The 16,761-nt window shown below is 67.4% G+C and overlaps 2 protein-coding genes across 2 annotated transcripts in view; one reads left to right on the top strand and one right to left on the bottom strand.

Annotated features, from left to right (window-relative positions):
• Positions 1-1,235: 1,235 nt before the first annotated feature.
• EMIHUDRAFT_211263 (hypothetical protein) lies at positions 1,236-5,189 on the bottom strand (the record flags this gene model as incomplete). Its single annotated transcript, XM_005768060.1, has 12 exons — positions 1,236-1,312; positions 1,450-1,486; positions 1,805-2,274; positions 2,458-2,842; positions 3,040-3,127; positions 3,190-3,231; positions 3,379-3,458; positions 3,626-3,675; positions 3,749-3,888; positions 3,956-3,991; positions 4,080-4,290; positions 4,661-5,189. The coding sequence occupies 12 exons, from the start codon at positions 5,187-5,189 to the stop codon at positions 1,236-1,238; spliced, it is 2,145 nt and encodes a 714-aa protein (XP_005768117.1).
• Positions 5,190-16,148: 10,959 nt separating this feature from the next.
• The window catches only part of EMIHUDRAFT_211259 (hypothetical protein), a gene marked incomplete at both ends in the record, with an annotated part of 3,069 nt that continues 2,456 nt past the window's right edge, over positions 16,149-16,761 (top strand). Inside the window, one exon of the mRNA XM_005768059.1 lies at positions 16,149-16,583. Within this exon, the coding sequence (XP_005768116.1) occupies positions 16,149-16,583 (435 nt within the window). The remainder of the gene's footprint in view (positions 16,584-16,761) is intronic.

Below are 16,761 nucleotides of genomic sequence, written 5' to 3'. Positions count from 1 at the left end.
CACTCAGTGCTAGCGCCCTGCTACGATCCAGATTCCTCTCTTGCACTCCGACCTCATTCTTTTGCAAATTGCCGGCTTTGGATCTCAGCGAGCCATGGAGACGCGTGCGGGAAAGCACCGTCTGTCGCCGCCGCCGACGCAGACCGGCTCTCGCCGACGCGGGCCCCACCACCGCGGTCGGGACGGTGACGACGACGAAGACGGGAGCCGACGTCTGATGAAGACGAGTCTGCCGAGGGCGAGGGCGAAGAGTCGGAGCCGCCGAGCCTTCGAGCGGCCGCGCCGAGCAAGCGCCGGCGCGGTACGGGCAGGCGCAAAAACTGCGGACGGTGGAAGCAGCTGAAGGGGCCGAGCCGGGCTCTGCGCACCGAGGAGGGCGAGCGGCGGGCTGCTGCGATCGCGGCGCGAACCGCAGCGGCGCCGGCGCCGGCGGCGGGCGTGGGCTTCAACGCAGCGCTATTCAAGGAAAGCGCCGCCGACTACCTGGAGCTGCTCGCGGCGGAGGGCGAGGCGGCGGGCGCGTCGGCGCCTCAGTTCTCGCGGACGATGGTCATGGCTGCGGGGATGGTCGTCCGGCCGTGCTTTAGCGGCGGCGGCCGGACGGGGCAGCGTGAGGCGACGGTGCAGCGCGCGGCGGCCGCGACTGCGGCGGCGGCGGAGGCGCCGGTGCGGCGGGCGGAGGGGCTGCGGCTACACCTCGTGAGCGGCGGCACTGGCTACAAGAACGTATACCTGATGAAGGACCGTAAGAAGCGGTCGCAGGGCCGCTTCAAGGCGCGGTCCAGGGTGGACGGCAGGTATGTCTGCCTCGGCTGCTTCGACACGGCGGTGGGGGCGGCGGTGGCGTACGCGCGGGCGGTCGGCGAGCCTCCAGCGTTGGCCGAAGAGGAGGAGGGGCTGCGGCTGCACCTCTCGAGCAGGAGTAGCACCGGCTACAGGGGTGTGTTCACCCACAATGGCAGCTTCCAGGCGCGGTGCAGGGTGGACGGCAGGGATGTCACCCTCGGCCCCTTCGACACGGCGGTGGAGGCGGCGGTGGCGTATGCGCGCGCCCGGCGGGGTTTCGGCCAGTGAGACACTTCCCGTAGCATCGATACTGGAAGCCCAGGTAGGCTCTTGGAAAAGAGAATTTTTCGGGCTCCCTACAAAGCTCCCTCACACGACACTGGGCACGGGACTGGCGCGCACAGGCACTAGCACAGGCACGGGGAATGACATGTTATATCAATTTCGAATTAGGTCACAGATGAGTCGCCGATCACAAAGTAGTATGAGATGTCCAGCGCGGCCTGCAGTTTGTGCACGGAGCCCCCTTCGTGTTGTACTCGGAGAAGGTGCCGTCGAAAGGGCGCATCGAGACCTGCGCCAGCGCGGGAGGGGGGGGGGGGGGGTGCAGGCTTCCGTGGGCAAAGGGCTGGGGCGGCGGGCCCACGGCGGGGGAGAAGAGACTTGCCTGCCGCTCGATCGCGTAGCGGAACTCCATTTCCTGCGACGCGTGCCGGACGGCACTCGCGATGCGGTTGACACTCGGCTCCTCGGCTTGCCCGCCCGCCAACACCGCCCGAGGTGTGCCCTCGTTGCTCGTGGCGAGGGACGGCGGCGGCGGCGGGCGGGCCCCCCTTTGGACCTTTGCCGGCGCCGATTCCGCCAGCTTCGTCCACTGCCTCTCGAGAGCTCGAGCGCGCCGCCAGAGGTTGAGCCAGCGGACGAGCCTGCAGACAGCGCGTGTGGCGGGTCGGAGGGCCGTGGTGGGTGGACACACCCCCGCGGAAGGCGGGGCGGAGGGGAGCCGTGGCAGGAAGACTTGCAGCGGCAGCTCGTACAGCGGCTTCAAGATCATGAAGCATAGCATTGTCACGCGGAGCTCGGACCAGCAGTCGTCGCGCACAAAGATGAAGTCCTCGCCCCCGCCGTCCCCGCCGGCGCTGCAGCGCGATCCGGCGCTCATCGAGGCCCACCAGTCCCTGCCTCGGGCGCCACAGGTGTCCGCGTACGGTTCGCCGTACGGGTCGGTGTACCCCCACCCGCCAAAGAGCGTCAGCGAGTTCGGCTTCGCGAACGCGACGTAGACGAGCGGGCCGTAAGAGTTGATGCACTGGAAGAGGAAGGACTTTCGGATGAGCGCGTCCTCGTACTCGGTGTCTGTCCTGTGGTACTCGAGGCCGTTCAGACAGGCTGCGAGCCGCTTGTACAGCGCGTTCATCACCGAGATCCACACGGTGTTGAGCGCCGCGCCGATGAAGGGACCCCATTGCGAGTTGAGGTAGGTGTTGCCTAGCCTCGGGCGAGCTCGGAGTGACCTCGGGAAGGCTGCGGTGTCTCTGCAGCGCGGGGGAGGGCTCGACGAGGGGAGTTGGGAGCGAGTGCCAACCCCACACACAATGAATGCCTAAACACCCAACCCAGTACAGCGGCGAACGGGCCAAGGGCGGGTACTCATACGGGAGGAACGGGTACAGGCAACGGGTACGGGAGTTGCCCGGGCGGCAATGCTGCTCGCAACGCATGTGGGCGTCGGCTCGCCTTCGAACTGTGTCCCCAGCCGGAGCAGCGCGCGGAACGAGAAAATGGAGAGCATCACCGCGACGGTGGTGGCGGCGACGAGCAGCAGCACCGGCGCGCCGACGCAGAAGAAGACGCAGAGCCGCCGCCACGGCGAGAGGACGAGCATCTCGTCGCCTAAAGACACTTCCTGGACACTTCCTGGACACTTCATGGGCGGCGAGAGGACGAGCATCTCCTCGCCGGCGGGGTGCGGCACGAAGCGGCGGACGCGCGACGTGCCGCTCCCGGCCATGTAGAAGCCCCGCTGCTTGGTGATGGACTTCATGCGGTGGAAGGCCTGCAGGCGCTCGCGGGCCATGAGTGTGAGTGAGGGCTCCCACTGCTGCCCCTCTGACTATTGCACTTTTGTCTGTGATGCCTTTCCCTGAGAACGCACACACCGCCCCGTGTGTAATGCTCTGTGTTCCGCGTCCGAGTGCGTGTGCCCCGTCGTAGATCGTCGTCCATGCTAGGACGTGTGTAACACTGACTGACTGGCTGGATGGCCTGGACGAAGCGCGGCCGCGGCGCCTCGTCGCGCTCAAAGTTGAGCACGTCCCACTGGAAGGCGAGCGTGTGCTGCCTAGAAGGTTCCTAGAAGGTTCCTAGAAGGGTCCTATAGAAGGTTCCTAGAAGGCACAGCACTGGAAGGCGAGCGTGTGCTGTGCCTGCGAGCCCACAGCGTGCCTGCGGGGGGGGCATCTCCCTCGAGAGTCAGCTCTCTCTGGAGACAGAGGAGCATCGGCTCGTTCGCCTGCCCCCCACGTCAATGTGCCAGGGGAGGGAGAGCGCCGGCCGCGGGAGACTGCGCGCGCGCCTCGGAGGGTCGCCCACAGCGCGATGACGACGGAGGAGAGGGGGAGAGTGAAGGCGGATTTGGTCGTGCACGTCTCCGCGAGGAAGGAGGTGCGGTCCTATACGTAGCACAGGCAGCCGTCACTCCAAGGTCTGGCCTGCTCCACCTCTGCACACGTCTCCACACAGAGGAAGGAGGTGCGCTGGAATCATGAAGGGGGCGCCTACTACTACTCTTGTGTGTCTCGCACCTTGCGGGGGGGGAGCGGAAAGGAGGTTATGGAACCTCTTTCCAAGAGCGCCACTCTTGGAGCGCCGCCACCACCACCCAGAGCGCTGCAAGCAGCGCCGGGGGCAATGACGGCTTACCGCCCACCCAGCCCCCCCTCGGCACACCCCCGGCAGCCACAATGTGTGACGGTGCTACTACTAGGGGTGCGCTCCTCGTCGCCCGGGCAGAGGGCGGGCTCGGGCGGCGAGAGCGCCGCCGAGCCGAGGAAGTCGCACCCGTCGAAGAGGTAGATGCCCTCGAGCGCGAGGGACCCCCACCTAGAATGTTCCTAGAAGGTTCCTAGAAGGTTCCTGGTAGATGCCCTCGAGCGCGAGGGACCCCCACATCAGCAGCCACAGCCAGCCGGTGTAGTGGTCGAGCCTGAGGGGGACACGGCGCCATGATGCACCCTCAGAAGATACACCCCATCTACCCACACACACAATCTGAGCGGGCGCCGCTCTCTCACCAGCCGAAGTAGAAGGCGATTTTCTCGCCGTAGTAGTCGCGCACGCGGTGCAGCGGCATCTGGCAGAGGCCGAGGTCCGGAAACAGGCGGCGGCGGGTGCGCAGGACGCCGCCGCGCCAGGGCCAGATGCGGATGCTCTGCAGGGCGAAGCCGCGGTGGAGGCTGCGGCGCTCCTTGGCGTCGTGGAGAGGGAGGTAGGCGGTGAGGACGCCTGGCGGAGAGGGAGGGGGTGGGTGGGTGGAGGGGTGCGCGCGCGCCGCGAGCGCGCGAGCGAGCGCCGCGCGTGCGTGCGTGCGTGCGTGCGTGCGTGCGTGCGTGCGTGTGCGCGCGCGTGCGTGTTTACGTGCGTGCGTGCGTGCGTGCGTGCGCATGCGTGCGTGCGTGCGTGCGTGCGTGCGTGCGCATGCGTGTGTGCGTGCGTGTGGGTGCGCGTGGGCGTGCGTGCGTGCGTGTGTGTGTGTGTGAGTGTGTGTGCGTGCGTGCGTGTGGTGCGTGTGTGGGTGGGTGCAGTGCTTGGCGGTGTGTGAAAGGCCGCTCGCCCTTTCGCACGAGCTCGTCCAGGTTGAGCTCCGCCCCTCCACGATCGGCCGTCGCCTCCACCATCGAAAAGATGAGTCGCTGCCGCTCGAGCGAGGAGAAGAGGCGGCCTTGCTTGAGGGCGAACTGCTCGCGCCGCCGTCGCGTGAAGCCGCGATAGGCGGGCTGGCCGCGCTGGTGGTCCGTCTCCGACTTGGCCTCGTCGAGCAGCAGCATGTCCATCTCGAGCCGCTCCGCCTCGCGCTCAAGCCTCTCTAGCGGAGCCGTGATCATGAGCAGGAGCCGCGAGCCGGTGCCCTTTGCGGCGACGGGCTGGAGACCGATCCGCTTGAGGGACTGGATGAGTTCATCGAGACCGGCAGCGAGGGTCCCGCTCGTGCCGCTCGGGTGAATGAGGACGAGGTCCGCCTCGAGGCCCGCCGCGGCCGCAGTGGCTGCCTCGGCCTCGAGCGAGACGGAGGCGGGTGCCTTGAGCTCGGACTCGCCGTGGAACGCCTCTTGGACTACGATCGCGAATTCCTCAGACAGCCTCCGTAGGTTGGCGCGCCGAGAGACCGGGATCGGCGTGTTCATGGACATGCCTGCAGCGGCGGTTGTACGAGCCTGCAGCAGCGGCCGTACGAGACTCCAGAAGGGAGCGTTATCCCACAAGCTCGAAATCAAAGAGAGAGAGAGAGAGAGAGAGAGAGAGAAAACCGCCAATGGCCGTTATCCGTTAGTGCGGACGGCGCCGCGGCTCGCCTCTGCCGCGGCGGCTGCTGCGCGCAGGCGGCGGCGCCGCTCTCTCGCGAGACGGCTGGCGACGCGGCTCGCCGCCGACGTACGGTGCGCTCGTCCGACGGTCCGCAGCGTGGCGTGCGCGGCGCTGAGCGCCGCTCTGCGAGCGCCTCTGCGCCTGCACTGCCTGTCTCTGTTGCTGTTGGTGGTGGTGGTGCTGCTGCTGCTGGTGCCGATGCTGCTGTTGGCGCGGCGCGGCTGTGCGACTGGGCTCGACGCGCGCGTCGCGAGCGTCTGACGCGGCGGGCGGCGTCGGGCAGGTGCGCTTCTCTCTCGGGTGGTGGTGGTGGTGCTGCTGCTGCTGCTGGTGGTGCAGATGCTGCTGCTGGTGCGGCGCGGCTCTCCGACGCGACTCGATGCGCGCGTCGCGGCTATCTGACGCGGCGGGCGGCGTCGCGGGCGGCAGCGGTGGCGGCTCGCGGGTGGAGGTGGAGGCTGGTGGCTGTGGTGGACTTTGAGTTTATTTCATGGTCGTGTACGGGGACCGGGGGGTCAACCGGGAGGCAGGGGGTTCGACCTGGCGACGGAGGACCGTGGGCCATCGCGGGGACGGGCCCGCCGGAGGCGCGCCCGGTAGATCCGGATGGTCTCACGCCGGTGGGTGGCACCGAGGCGTCTTGGACGCTCAGCTCTACCTTAAGCTCCTGAGGGGCGCGTGGTTGTAACCACGTAGTATGACTACAACCCACCACAGACACCCTCCCCCACTCCTCACGTGTGTTCACACCCTCACCCTCTCCTCTCTCCTCTCTCTCTCTCTCTCTCTCCTCTCTCTCCTCTTGTCTGTGCTGTCTGCCTGACTCAGGCACTCAATCTGCCGATGCGTGATTGTGTGTGGGCTGCTCCGAGGGGGCCCTCTGTGCGATCCGACGGGTAGGGGGGCTGTGCCCGGGCGGTGTCCGGTGTGGAGTCCCCTTCTGATCCCGCCTGTGCTGTTGGGTGTGAGGTCGTGGAAGCTTCGATCCCAAGGGGGGGAGCCGAGCCCACTCATAACCAACTCTCAGGGGCAGTAGGTGGGCGAGCTTCAGGCACGCTCATCTCGATCGTCAAGACGTTGCTACGCGCGGTCTTCCGCGGGGGGAGCTGCGTCGACGGGTGCGGGACCGCGGCGCAGCCAGTGCCGTGGCGATGCCTCCGGCTGTTTGCGGCGGGCGGCTTGCTGCTCGCTGCGATGGCGAAAAACTCGTCTCGCCACACGCCAAGGGCTTATGCTCTGGCGAGACGTGAGGCGCATGCGCCCAGGAGGGGAGGGGGCATGTGTAACGACACTGCTAGAGATGCCTTTCGGGGCCCAGAGATAAAACTTCTGTGATGCCATGCGTGACCTAGTAGTGTCCCCAGCTATGGGCGTGTCCACGTTGGAGCCAGGTGTGGTGTGGGCGCGAGAATAGCTCCGCCGTTCATGGAGGCAACCGATGCGAGTCGACTGGTGTGTGTCGTCGTGGTTTCGTATCAAGAATTCTCTCTCTCTCGAAATCAAAAACCCGATTTTCAGCCGCCGTTCACGGCCTCCGAGGACATTAGTTCGGGATTTGGGGGTTCGAAAGACGGGCTGCGCGCCCCCTGACCGCGTTTGATATGGGCCTCTTCGGCAAGACCAAGAAGAAAGGGCTGCCGCCCAAGCTCGGCAAGAAGTCGGAGACGTCCTCCTCCGTCTCCGATCCCCCTTCCGTCGCCTCGACGCCGCCTCCTTGCTATGGAGCTCATCAAAAAAACGGTTCAGTTTTCAAAGGCAAAAACGCCAGCCTACGCCCTCCCCTCACACTGACACTTCTCCCTTATTCCCAACTTTACGTTGCGCACCCACGTCTCCCAGCGAGCTAGGATCTCCGCTTTTTCTCCCCTAGTCATCCGCCCGCGCCGCGCGCCTCTATGGGCGTCTAGTGCAGCCACTGACAGAACTATTCCCGACGGAGCTCGGAGGAGTGGTCGATGTCTCGCCTGAAGTCGGGTGGGCTCGCGCACTGCTTAGCCCTAGGGGAGGGGTGTGTGTGAGGTTTCAGGCCACGGGGGTGGGGGATTTGGGGGATGAGTCAGGAGCCAGCAGCCTTCCTACTGGTCCTGAGTTCACAGCTCCTCCGCCCGACGGGGTGGTCCCTTGGATTCGGGCCCCGCTCCCTTTTCCTGCGCCTGGTCTGTCCCTGTCATGCGTGTGTTGCGAGATGCAGAGCTGGTTAGCTGGAGCACAGAGCTGGTTTTGGGGCACTGTGGTTAGGCTGGAGAGCTTGTTAGGCTGGGGCACAGAGCTGGTTGGGCTGGAGCACGGAGCTGGTTAGGCTGGAGCGGGGGCGGCGGCGGCCGGCGAGGGCATCGCAAGCAGGCGAGAGGCGGCCGCGGGGCGTCGAGTGGCGCGATAGGAGGGTAGGCTGGCCGTGGGGGGGCGCCGCATGGCCTCGGCAAATGAGTGAGTTTCCAGCTGGAGTTTCAATGGTTTATGAGGGGCCAGTATTGTACGCATTGGCACATCGAGCCTGGGGCGTGGAGCCTAGTTGGTACAGCGTTCGGGTCGGGGACGTTTTGGTCGTTGGTTCGAGCTCAGCTGGTGCAGTTTGTAGCCGCGCAGCGACGCGGGCGCGCGGGTGCGCGGCAGCCTCGGCAACCGAGGCGACAGTGGCGAGCAGGGGCGAGCAGGGGCGAGCAGGGGCGAGCAGGGGCAAGCAGGGGCAAGCAGGGGCCAGAGCAGTGCGGCGCGCCTGATTTTTTCGATGGGATCGGTCCGTGGGCGTGTCAGGAGGCGGCCGGCCGGGAGAAACTCGTTAAAACTCCCGCGCGCACTGGCAGTGGCCCACTGGCACGAACACAGTCGGTGAGACGGCCCGACCGACTGGCATCGCCTCCACGCCGGGGCGACAAGCTTGGCACACCTCACCGCCGGCGCGCGCACGGCGGCAAACGACCAGCGTAAAGGCCGGCCGGCACCCACCCGGAAGGCACAACGAAAACGCACGCGCATGCGACTAGAATCCGGCGCTGCTTCCTAGGGCCGATGAGCGATGACGCTCGGCAGCTACTCCCACACGCGCCCGAGTGCTCAATCGCAATCGGACCCGCCCGCATCGTCGGCCGTGTCGAGGCCGCTGTGTGTGCGCCGCGCGCGCCAGCGGGCAGAGGGTACACTGACGCGCTCACCCCGTGGAGTCCTCCTCCTCCGCGCAGTCCGCGCCCTTGTGCGGCCCTCTGCGCAGCACCTCTCTCTCTCTCTCCACCAGGTACTCACGGTGCCAGTCCAGGAGTATGCGCGGCTCGTAGGCGCGCGAGACGCGGCGGTAGCCCACGAACAGGAGGACGCCGAAGCTCACCATGACCGTCGAGTTCATGATCGCTAGGCCCATGCCAAACTGGTCTGCAGCGGCCAGCCTGTCCGCATCCTCGACATCGATGCAGGCCTAAGGTAAGGTGAGATCCGGTGAGCTTCTCCACGCACACGAGGTGGTCGGGCAAGGGGGCCAGGCGACCCTCGCAACTCCACGTCTAACGACAGGAGCCCCACACGGCACTAAAAGTGCAAGGCCCGGTGTGCGTGGGTGAGCGGTGCGATGTGTGTGTGTGTGTGTGTGTGTGTGTGTGTGTGTGTGTGTGTGTGTGTGTGTGTGTGTGTGTGTGTGTGTGTGTGTGTGTGTGTGTGTGTGTGTGTGTGTGTGTGTGTGTGTGTGTGTGTGATGCACTCCTCGAATCCGTGGGTCCTGCGCCGCTTGGGCAGCCCGACAAAGAGGACGACGAGCAGCATCGCCGAGCAGTAAAATGAGCAGGTTGCGGCGGAGAAGCAGTTGTTCATGTGGCGGACGTGCCCACGCGAGCGCGCGACCGCCGCCTGCGTAGACACGAGCAGCGCCGCCTCCTGGGCCAGCTGCTTGACCTGGGATGTCAGCACCACCACGGCGAGAGCGAGGCTCATCGTCACGCTGACCGAGAGGAAGAACATGGTGGCGAAGAGCCGGTGACCCACGGACTTGTAGATGCACACCTCGCTCTCCTCCTCCACAAGCGGCCCGAGCGTCTCGCCGCCCCACATGGCGAGAGCAAACCCAATCACAATCGTCGCCTGCATGGTCAGGTTGTCCATGCGCGTGTACAAGACCTGCCGACGGGTGCGGGTCTCAGATACATGCGGTGCGAGAACCGTCGCCACCCGCGTGTGAGTTTGAGCATCTGATTTTCGAGCGTTTAGCTGCTGCATGTCGAGATGCATCACGTTCAGCGCGTTCTCCTGGTGGACTTTGGCGGCATTGACGTGCGCCAACATGGTGTTCCCGGGGTGGCAGCGCTTTGGAGTACCCTGTGCGACCGCCGAGTTTCACGCTGTTTCTTTTTTGAGCTCTGCCTTCGATGTTATGAAACAACGCAAGGCGGACATGGCATATCGCTCTCGGGCCCACAGACATCCCGCACACTCGCCGCACACCCGCCGCCCCCGCGCGCGCCCCACCCCGGCCGGGAGAGAGGGGAGTGACAGTTTGGGACGGCGACAGCCCGAGTATGTTGAGTCCTGGCTCAACAACGCAGGGTTCAAGAGGGGGTGGTCCGGCTCACAGGTCCGGCTCACGCGCCTCGAGCTGACCATCTACCGCACTGATGAGCACTTCCGCCCCCTCGCTCCCAACCCATCCACCTCGCCCCGGGCCGCGCCGCGCGATCTCGGGCGATCTCGCGCTATCTCGGGCGATCTCGGGGCCGCGCCGCGCTATCTCGGGCGATCTCGGAGCGTCGCTCGCGCGGCGTCACACCTGCTCAAAAAGGAAGGAGGTTGGAGGCAGGAGGTCACGCCCCATCCAGAGCGCCGTCGTCGCCGGGTTTTTGGCCCCCGGGTCGTCGCCCGACGGTTGCTGCGCGGGGCAGCAGACCATTCTTTTTTTGAGCCAAATGAAAGCAGCGAAGGGACACACACATGACGCCGCGCGCGCACACACACACACACACACACACACCGCCGCATTTAGCCGCGGTGTTTGGCCTCAGTGAGAGGTGCAAAACCCGTCGGCCTCAGTGAGAGGGGGGAAGGCCTCAGTGAGAGGGGGGAACCATCGGAGAGGGCTACAGCAACGCAACGCCGGGCCGGCTGCGCGCCATCGCCATCTCCACCACCGGCTCCCACACGTTCGTCGCCGGGTCGTACCTCTCCACCGAGCTGCGCGGGTTGGACGCGCTGTCTTCACCGCCCACAGCGTACAGCTTGCCGTCGAGCACAGCCACAGCGTGAGTATCCCGCCCCTCCGCCATTGGCGCCACCTCCTCCCATGCATTCGCCGCCGGGTCGTACCGTTCCACCGAGCTGAGGGTTTGGTCGCCTTCGTTGTACCCGCCAACAGCGTACAGCTTCCCATCGAGCGCCGCCACATCAATGAGCCTCCGAGACACCTCCATCGGCGCCACTTCCTCCCACGCATTCACCGCCGGATCGTACCGCTCGACCGAGCTGAGCCAGACGCCGCCGCCGCCGTTTCGCCCGCCCACAGCATACAGCTTACCGTCGAGCACCGCCACGGCGTGGCAGTCGCGTACCGTTGCCATCGGCGCCACATGGTCCTCCTCCCACTCATTTGTTGACGGGTCGTACCGCTCCAGCGAATTGACAAACGCGCCATCGTTCGCCGGGGCGGGGCGGGGCGGGGCGGGGTGGATCGGGTCGGGTCGGGTTGGGGCGGGGTTGCTCGGGTTGGGGTGGGGCGGGGTTGTGGGGTGGGGTGGGGATGTCGGGGTGGGGAGTGGGTGGGCGCCGGAGTGGGAGTGGTGGTGTGACTGCCTGCTCCTGTGGTGCGGGCGACGGCTTCTGAGGAACCCGTCGCCCGCGCCTCGCCTGTCGCGTGAATCGTAATAAATAAATAAATCAAACGGGCACGCCAAACGAGGGGTGTGAGTGAGTGAGTGAGTATTCTTGATACGAAACCACGACGACACACACCAGTCGACTCGCATCGGTTGCCTCCATGAACGGCGGAGCTATTCTCGCGCCCACACCACACCTGGCTCCAACGTGGACACGCCCATAGCTGGGGACACTACTAGGTCACGCATGGCATCACAGAAGTTTTATCTCTGGGCCCCGAAAGGCATCTCTAGCAGTGTCGTTACACATGCCCCCTCCCCTCCTGGGCGCATGCGCCTCACGTCTCGCCAGAGCATAAGCCCTTGGCGTGTGGCGAGACGAGTTTTTCGCCATCGCCGCGAGCAGCAAGCCGCCCGCCGCAAACAGCCGGAGGCCTCGCCGCGGCACTGGCTGCGCCGCGGTCCCGCACCCGTCGACGCAGCTCCCCCCGCGGAAGACCGCGCGTAGCGACGTCTTGACGATCGAGATGAGCGTGCCTGAAGCTCGCCCACCTACTGCCCCTGAGAGTTGGTTATTGAGTGGGATCAGCTCCCCCCCTTGGGATCGAAGCCGCCACAACCTCACACCCAACATCCCAGGCGGGATCAGAAGGGGACTCCACACCGGACACCGCCCGGGCACAGCCCCCCTACCCGTCGGATCGCACAGAGGGCCCCCTCGGAGCAGCCCACACACAATCACGCATCGGCAGATTGAGTGCCTGAGTCAGGCAGACAGCACAGACAAGAGGAGAGAGAGGAGAGAGAGAGAGAGAGAGAGGAGAGAGGAGAGGGTGAGGGTGTGAACACACGTGAGGAGTGGGGAGGGTGTCTGTGGTGGGCTGTAGTCCTACTACGTGGTTACAACCACGCGCCCCTCAGGAGCTTAAGGTAGAGCTGAGCGTCCCAGACGCCTCGGTGCCACCCACCGGGTGAGACCATCCGGATCTACCGGGTTCGCCCTCCGGACGCACCCGTCCCCGCGATGGCCCACGGTCCTCCGTCGCCTGGTTGACCCCCTGCCTCCCGGTTGAACGAGGTCAGCATCGTCGGCGAGGTCACCAACGGCATCATCATCGCCGCGAAAGCTGCCGTAAACACGCTCTTTTCGTCGCAGCGGCGCGGCGCGCTGATGGCTCTCCAGATAAAGAACCTGAAGAAGGCTGCGCTGGCGTACCTTGTGTGGGACCTACGCGGCGAGCTGGCGGGCGCGCGACTCGAGCAGGCGGTCGTGTACGGCAAGCGGCTCGAGACGCACGCGAGCGGCGTGGACAAGGAGTTGGGCAAGTGCAAGCGGCGGCAGGCGGGCGCGGAGGCGCTTCTCGCTGTCGTTCCAGAAACGTTGCAGGACGTGCCCACGCCAGAGGAGCCCGCGGTCGAGGAGGAGCCGGCGGTCGAGGACCTGCCGGCCAGCGACTCCCGTCCCGACGACGCGTCTTCGGACAGCGATCGGGAAAGCGTCTTCGAACGTCGGGTGACCCGTAGGATGATCGACGCCGGCCTGAACGAGGCGCAATTCGATGATATGCGGAACGTTTACGGGATTCAGCTCGCCCACGAGGACAAGTGCCACGAGTGTGCCAAGCTGCAGGCTCGGGCAGTGAAACTGTATGATATGCTCCTCCCGTACCTCGAGCGCGACTGGGTGCCACTGGAGGAGGCATTCCAGCGGCTCGACCTTATAGCTGCTCGGGAGCGCTCGGGTACCCTGGGTCGTGGGTATGATAGTGACACAACATATGTGTGATACACTACCAAAACAGGGCCGCGGGGGGGCGTTGGGGGCCGCTGGAGGGCCGCTAGACCCTTCCCGGGCCCCTCCGGGTGGGTCCGGGTGCACCCGGAACCTGGCTGACGCCGCCACCGCGGTCGTCACCCGCAACCTGACCGCCACGCCGCTGCTTGCCTCGCTCTCCGAGTACGCCTCCTCCAACGCCGAGCTCGCGGCCGCCATCGAGGCTGGCGTGCTCGACGCCGCCACCGTCATCACCGTGCACGAGCAGCTGTTCGGAGCAAACAGGACGGCCCCTGTCGTCCTCCTCACCTTCTCCAACCCGCAGCCCGCCGCGAGGCCGGCGAGGAAGAGGTCGCACGGTGCCCTCGCGAGGACCTCTTCCTCGCAGCGCCACTCCGACCGCCGCCAGATTGCGTCAGCCGACCTTCGCCAGGAGGTCGCGGACCTGCGCCAGAACATCACGGTGTTGCGGCGGCGCACGGTCTCGTTCGCCCCGAACCAGTCGCCTCTCGGCGCGCGTGCACAACCCTCGCACGCCGTCGCGCCTCCGCCCGCCGCCGCCGCCGCGCCACTGCCGCCCGCCCCGAGCGCCCCTGCGCCCGCACCGCCGCCCCCCGCCATTGCGGAAGGGCCTGCCCCATCGATCTCCGGGGCCCCCGCCACCACCGCCGACGCCATCGCCACCGCGGCCGAGGACACCTCCTCCAACGCCGCCGCTGATGCCGCCCACTCGGAGGCCGCCGCTGACGCCGAGGCCGCCCTCACCGACGCCGCTGCCGCTGAGACTGCCCGCGCCGAGGCCGCCGCCGCCGAGGCTGCCCGCGCCGAGGCCGCCGCCGCCGAGGCTGCCCGCGCCGAGGCCGCCGCCGCCGAGGCTGCCCGCGCCGAGGCCGCCGCCGCCGAGGCTGCCCTCGCCGACGCCGCCGCCGCCGCCGAGGCTGCCACCACCACCGCTGCCGCTGAGGCCGCCGCCTCCGCTGCGGCCGCCGCCGCCGCTAATGCAGCCGCCGTCGTGATCGCAGAGACGTCCGCCGCCGGGGCCGCCGCCGCTGCGAGCCATCGCTCGCCACTTGCATCGCCCCGCGTCAGCGGCACGCCGCCGCACCACGACCCCAAACAGGTCAAGCGGCAGGCTCGAGCCGGCAGGCAGGCTCGAGCTGGCGGCGGCGGCAGAGGCAAGGAGGAACGATGGGCGGGCCAAGGCTTCCTGGACTCGGACAGCGAGAGTATCAGCGACGGCGGCGACGGCGCGGAGGGCCACTCCTCGGCCAAGCGCAAAGAACCGGCCAAGCGCGCGCCGGGCCCTGCCGCCGCCCCCCTTCGCGGCGCCATCTCCGCAGCGCCAGTGGCGATGGCCGGCGCCACCGCTGCCAACCTCCCTCTCGGAGGAGCCGTCACCCTCGCCCCTGCCCCCCACGCCTTCGCCGCCGCCTCCGCCTCGAGCTTCCTCTCCTCACCGGCCGCCGCCCTCGCCCTCGCCTGCATCTCCCTCCTCGTGTTTGCCACCCTCCTCGCCCGCTCCGTTGCCGCCCTCCCGCCCTCTGCCGACCGCGATGCTGTTGCCCGCCGCCCCCCCCGCCCCGCCGCCTCGACCCCGCGACGCCTCTCGCCGCTCACCCTGCTCCTCCTTCTCTGCTCCGCCGCGCCCGCCACTGCGGGCAAGAGGGGCAGGAAGGAGGTCTATGCCGTGTTCCTCCCCGATGTCGACGGCTCGGGCGCGCGCGTCGCTCTGAGCAGCTCCTACAGCATTGCGTGCAGCTTCGGCCTCCCGGGCTGGAGCGGCGGCTACTGCGAGGGCTTTACGACCCAGGCCGAGGCCGCAGCCTCCCTCGGCATCCTCTGCCGCCAAGCCCTGCCGCCCCTTGTCATCAACGTGTGCTATACTCTCCCCCCCCGCCACGCCCCGTCCGGCGGTGCCTCATCCTCCACCACCCTCCCACCAGCCTTACACGCGGGCGCCATCGCGCCCGCCGCCATCGCCACCACACCCGCCGCCATCGCTGCCGCGCCCGCCACCGCGACGCCCTCTCCTCTCGTCACCGCCGCCGCCCCGCCCGCCTGCCCTGCACCGGGATACACAGTCGTGCACGCCGGGGCCGCGGCACACGGCTCCCCGGTCGCCGTCGTCCACTCCGCTGCCGCCGCCACCGAAGGGGGGCGTCACCTCCGTCACCTCCGCCATCGCCTCTAGCACTGGCCAGGCGGTCACGACGTCTGCGGACGGCGACCGGGACGACGCCGTGCGCGCCGCCACCGACGATGCACTCGCGACTGCCGCAGCCGTATCCGCCGCCCTCTCCTCGCAAGCCGCCACTCCCGCCACCACAACCCCCGCTGCGCATGCCACCGGGGTTGCCGCCGCCAACCCAGGGGAACCCTCTACCGCGCCCGCGTCCGAACCAGACGGGCTCCTCTGGCGCCTCATACGCTTTGTTTGCGACGATCCCCACACAAAGCGCCAGCGCACCTATGCCGCAGCCTCCACTTCCCACACCGCCGTCCCTCCCTCCGCCCCAGCGCTGGCATCGTGGGACCTCGCGCCCTAGGCCCCCTCATCCGCCGCCCTCGCCTCCGCCGCCGTCGCCTGCCGCCGCCCTCGCCTCCGCCGCCACCGCCTCCGCCGCCTCATCCTCCGCCGCCCCCTCCACCGCCTTCCGCACCTCCGCCGCCCTCACCATCGCCCCCCCCGCCGCCGCCCCCACCGCCTCTAGCGGTCGCACTAGTCGGATATCGTTGTTCAACCTGTTTGTTCAACGGTTGTTCAACCATACTTTGAGCCATAATTATTAATTCGGGTTTGGGTCTCTGAGGTCGATACTAGCGTCTATAACTTGCCACAAGCATGCTTTACAAAAGTCCAGCGGAGCTGGACTCGCAGAACGGCCGTTCGCGCGCGCTGTGAACAGCGCCGTGGTTGAACACTGTTCAACGTCGTTGAACACGTGACGGTCCAGTAACCGCCCGCCCTAAACGCCCCCGACAGCGAAGCCCGCGCCGCGCGCGGCACCCCCACCGACTCTGCCTCCGACCCCAGGGCCTAGGCGGCCCGCCATGAAATCTAGCCGTGTGTGCTGGCGTCCGGGTCCCAGCGGGTTTTCACGTAACAAGTACACACAAACGAGGGGTGGGAGAAGGACAGGGTGTGTGTCTCTGCACGAGAGCGACCCACCTGCACGAGCAGGATCTTGGAAGGGCGTGTGTCTCTCAAGCTTGGTGTCATGTGCCCATCCCCCGCGGCTGCTTCGCTGCGCCGCGTCCCGCACGTACGCCAGAGCTTCTCCTGGGACTGCGGCTTCGCCTGCACCGAGATGGCGCTGCGCGCGCTCGGCGTGCCCGCGCGCGAGTGCCACGTGTCGCAGCTGCGGAAGCGGGTGCCGTCCTCGTCCATCTGGACGGTTGACCTAGCCTTCATCCTGCGCGAGTTCGGGCTGCGCTTCCGATTCCTCACCGCCACGCTCGGTGTCGACCCCTCCTACTCCGCCGAGGCGTTCTACCGGCCCACGCTCGAGCGCGACGCCGAACGCGTCAACACGCTCTTTGGCCGCGCGGGCGCTGCCGACATCGCGATCGAGCAGCGGTCGATCTCGCCGTCCGAGCTGCGCGTGCTCTGCGGCGGCGCGCACACGTGCGGCGGCAACCTCATCATCGGCCTCGTTGACCGGAGAAGGCGCGCGGGACGGCTGGGAGACGCTTCCGAGGCACTTCCGAGACACTTCCGAGACACTTCCGCTCTCCTCCACAGCCAAGCTCGTATGGCGCGTGGCATGGCAGCCCCCCCTCCTGCCCCACAGCCCCCCGCGCCCTCTCGCCACCGCGCCCACGGCGGCCGCA

Source organism: Emiliania huxleyi (genome assembly GCF_000372725.1).
Source record: "Emiliania huxleyi CCMP1516 unplaced genomic scaffold EMIHUscaffold_47, whole genome shotgun sequence".
Classification (NCBI taxonomy): domain Eukaryota; phylum Haptophyta; order Isochrysidales; family Noelaerhabdaceae; genus Emiliania; species Emiliania huxleyi.
This window is presented reverse-complemented; position numbering and strand designations above follow the sequence as displayed.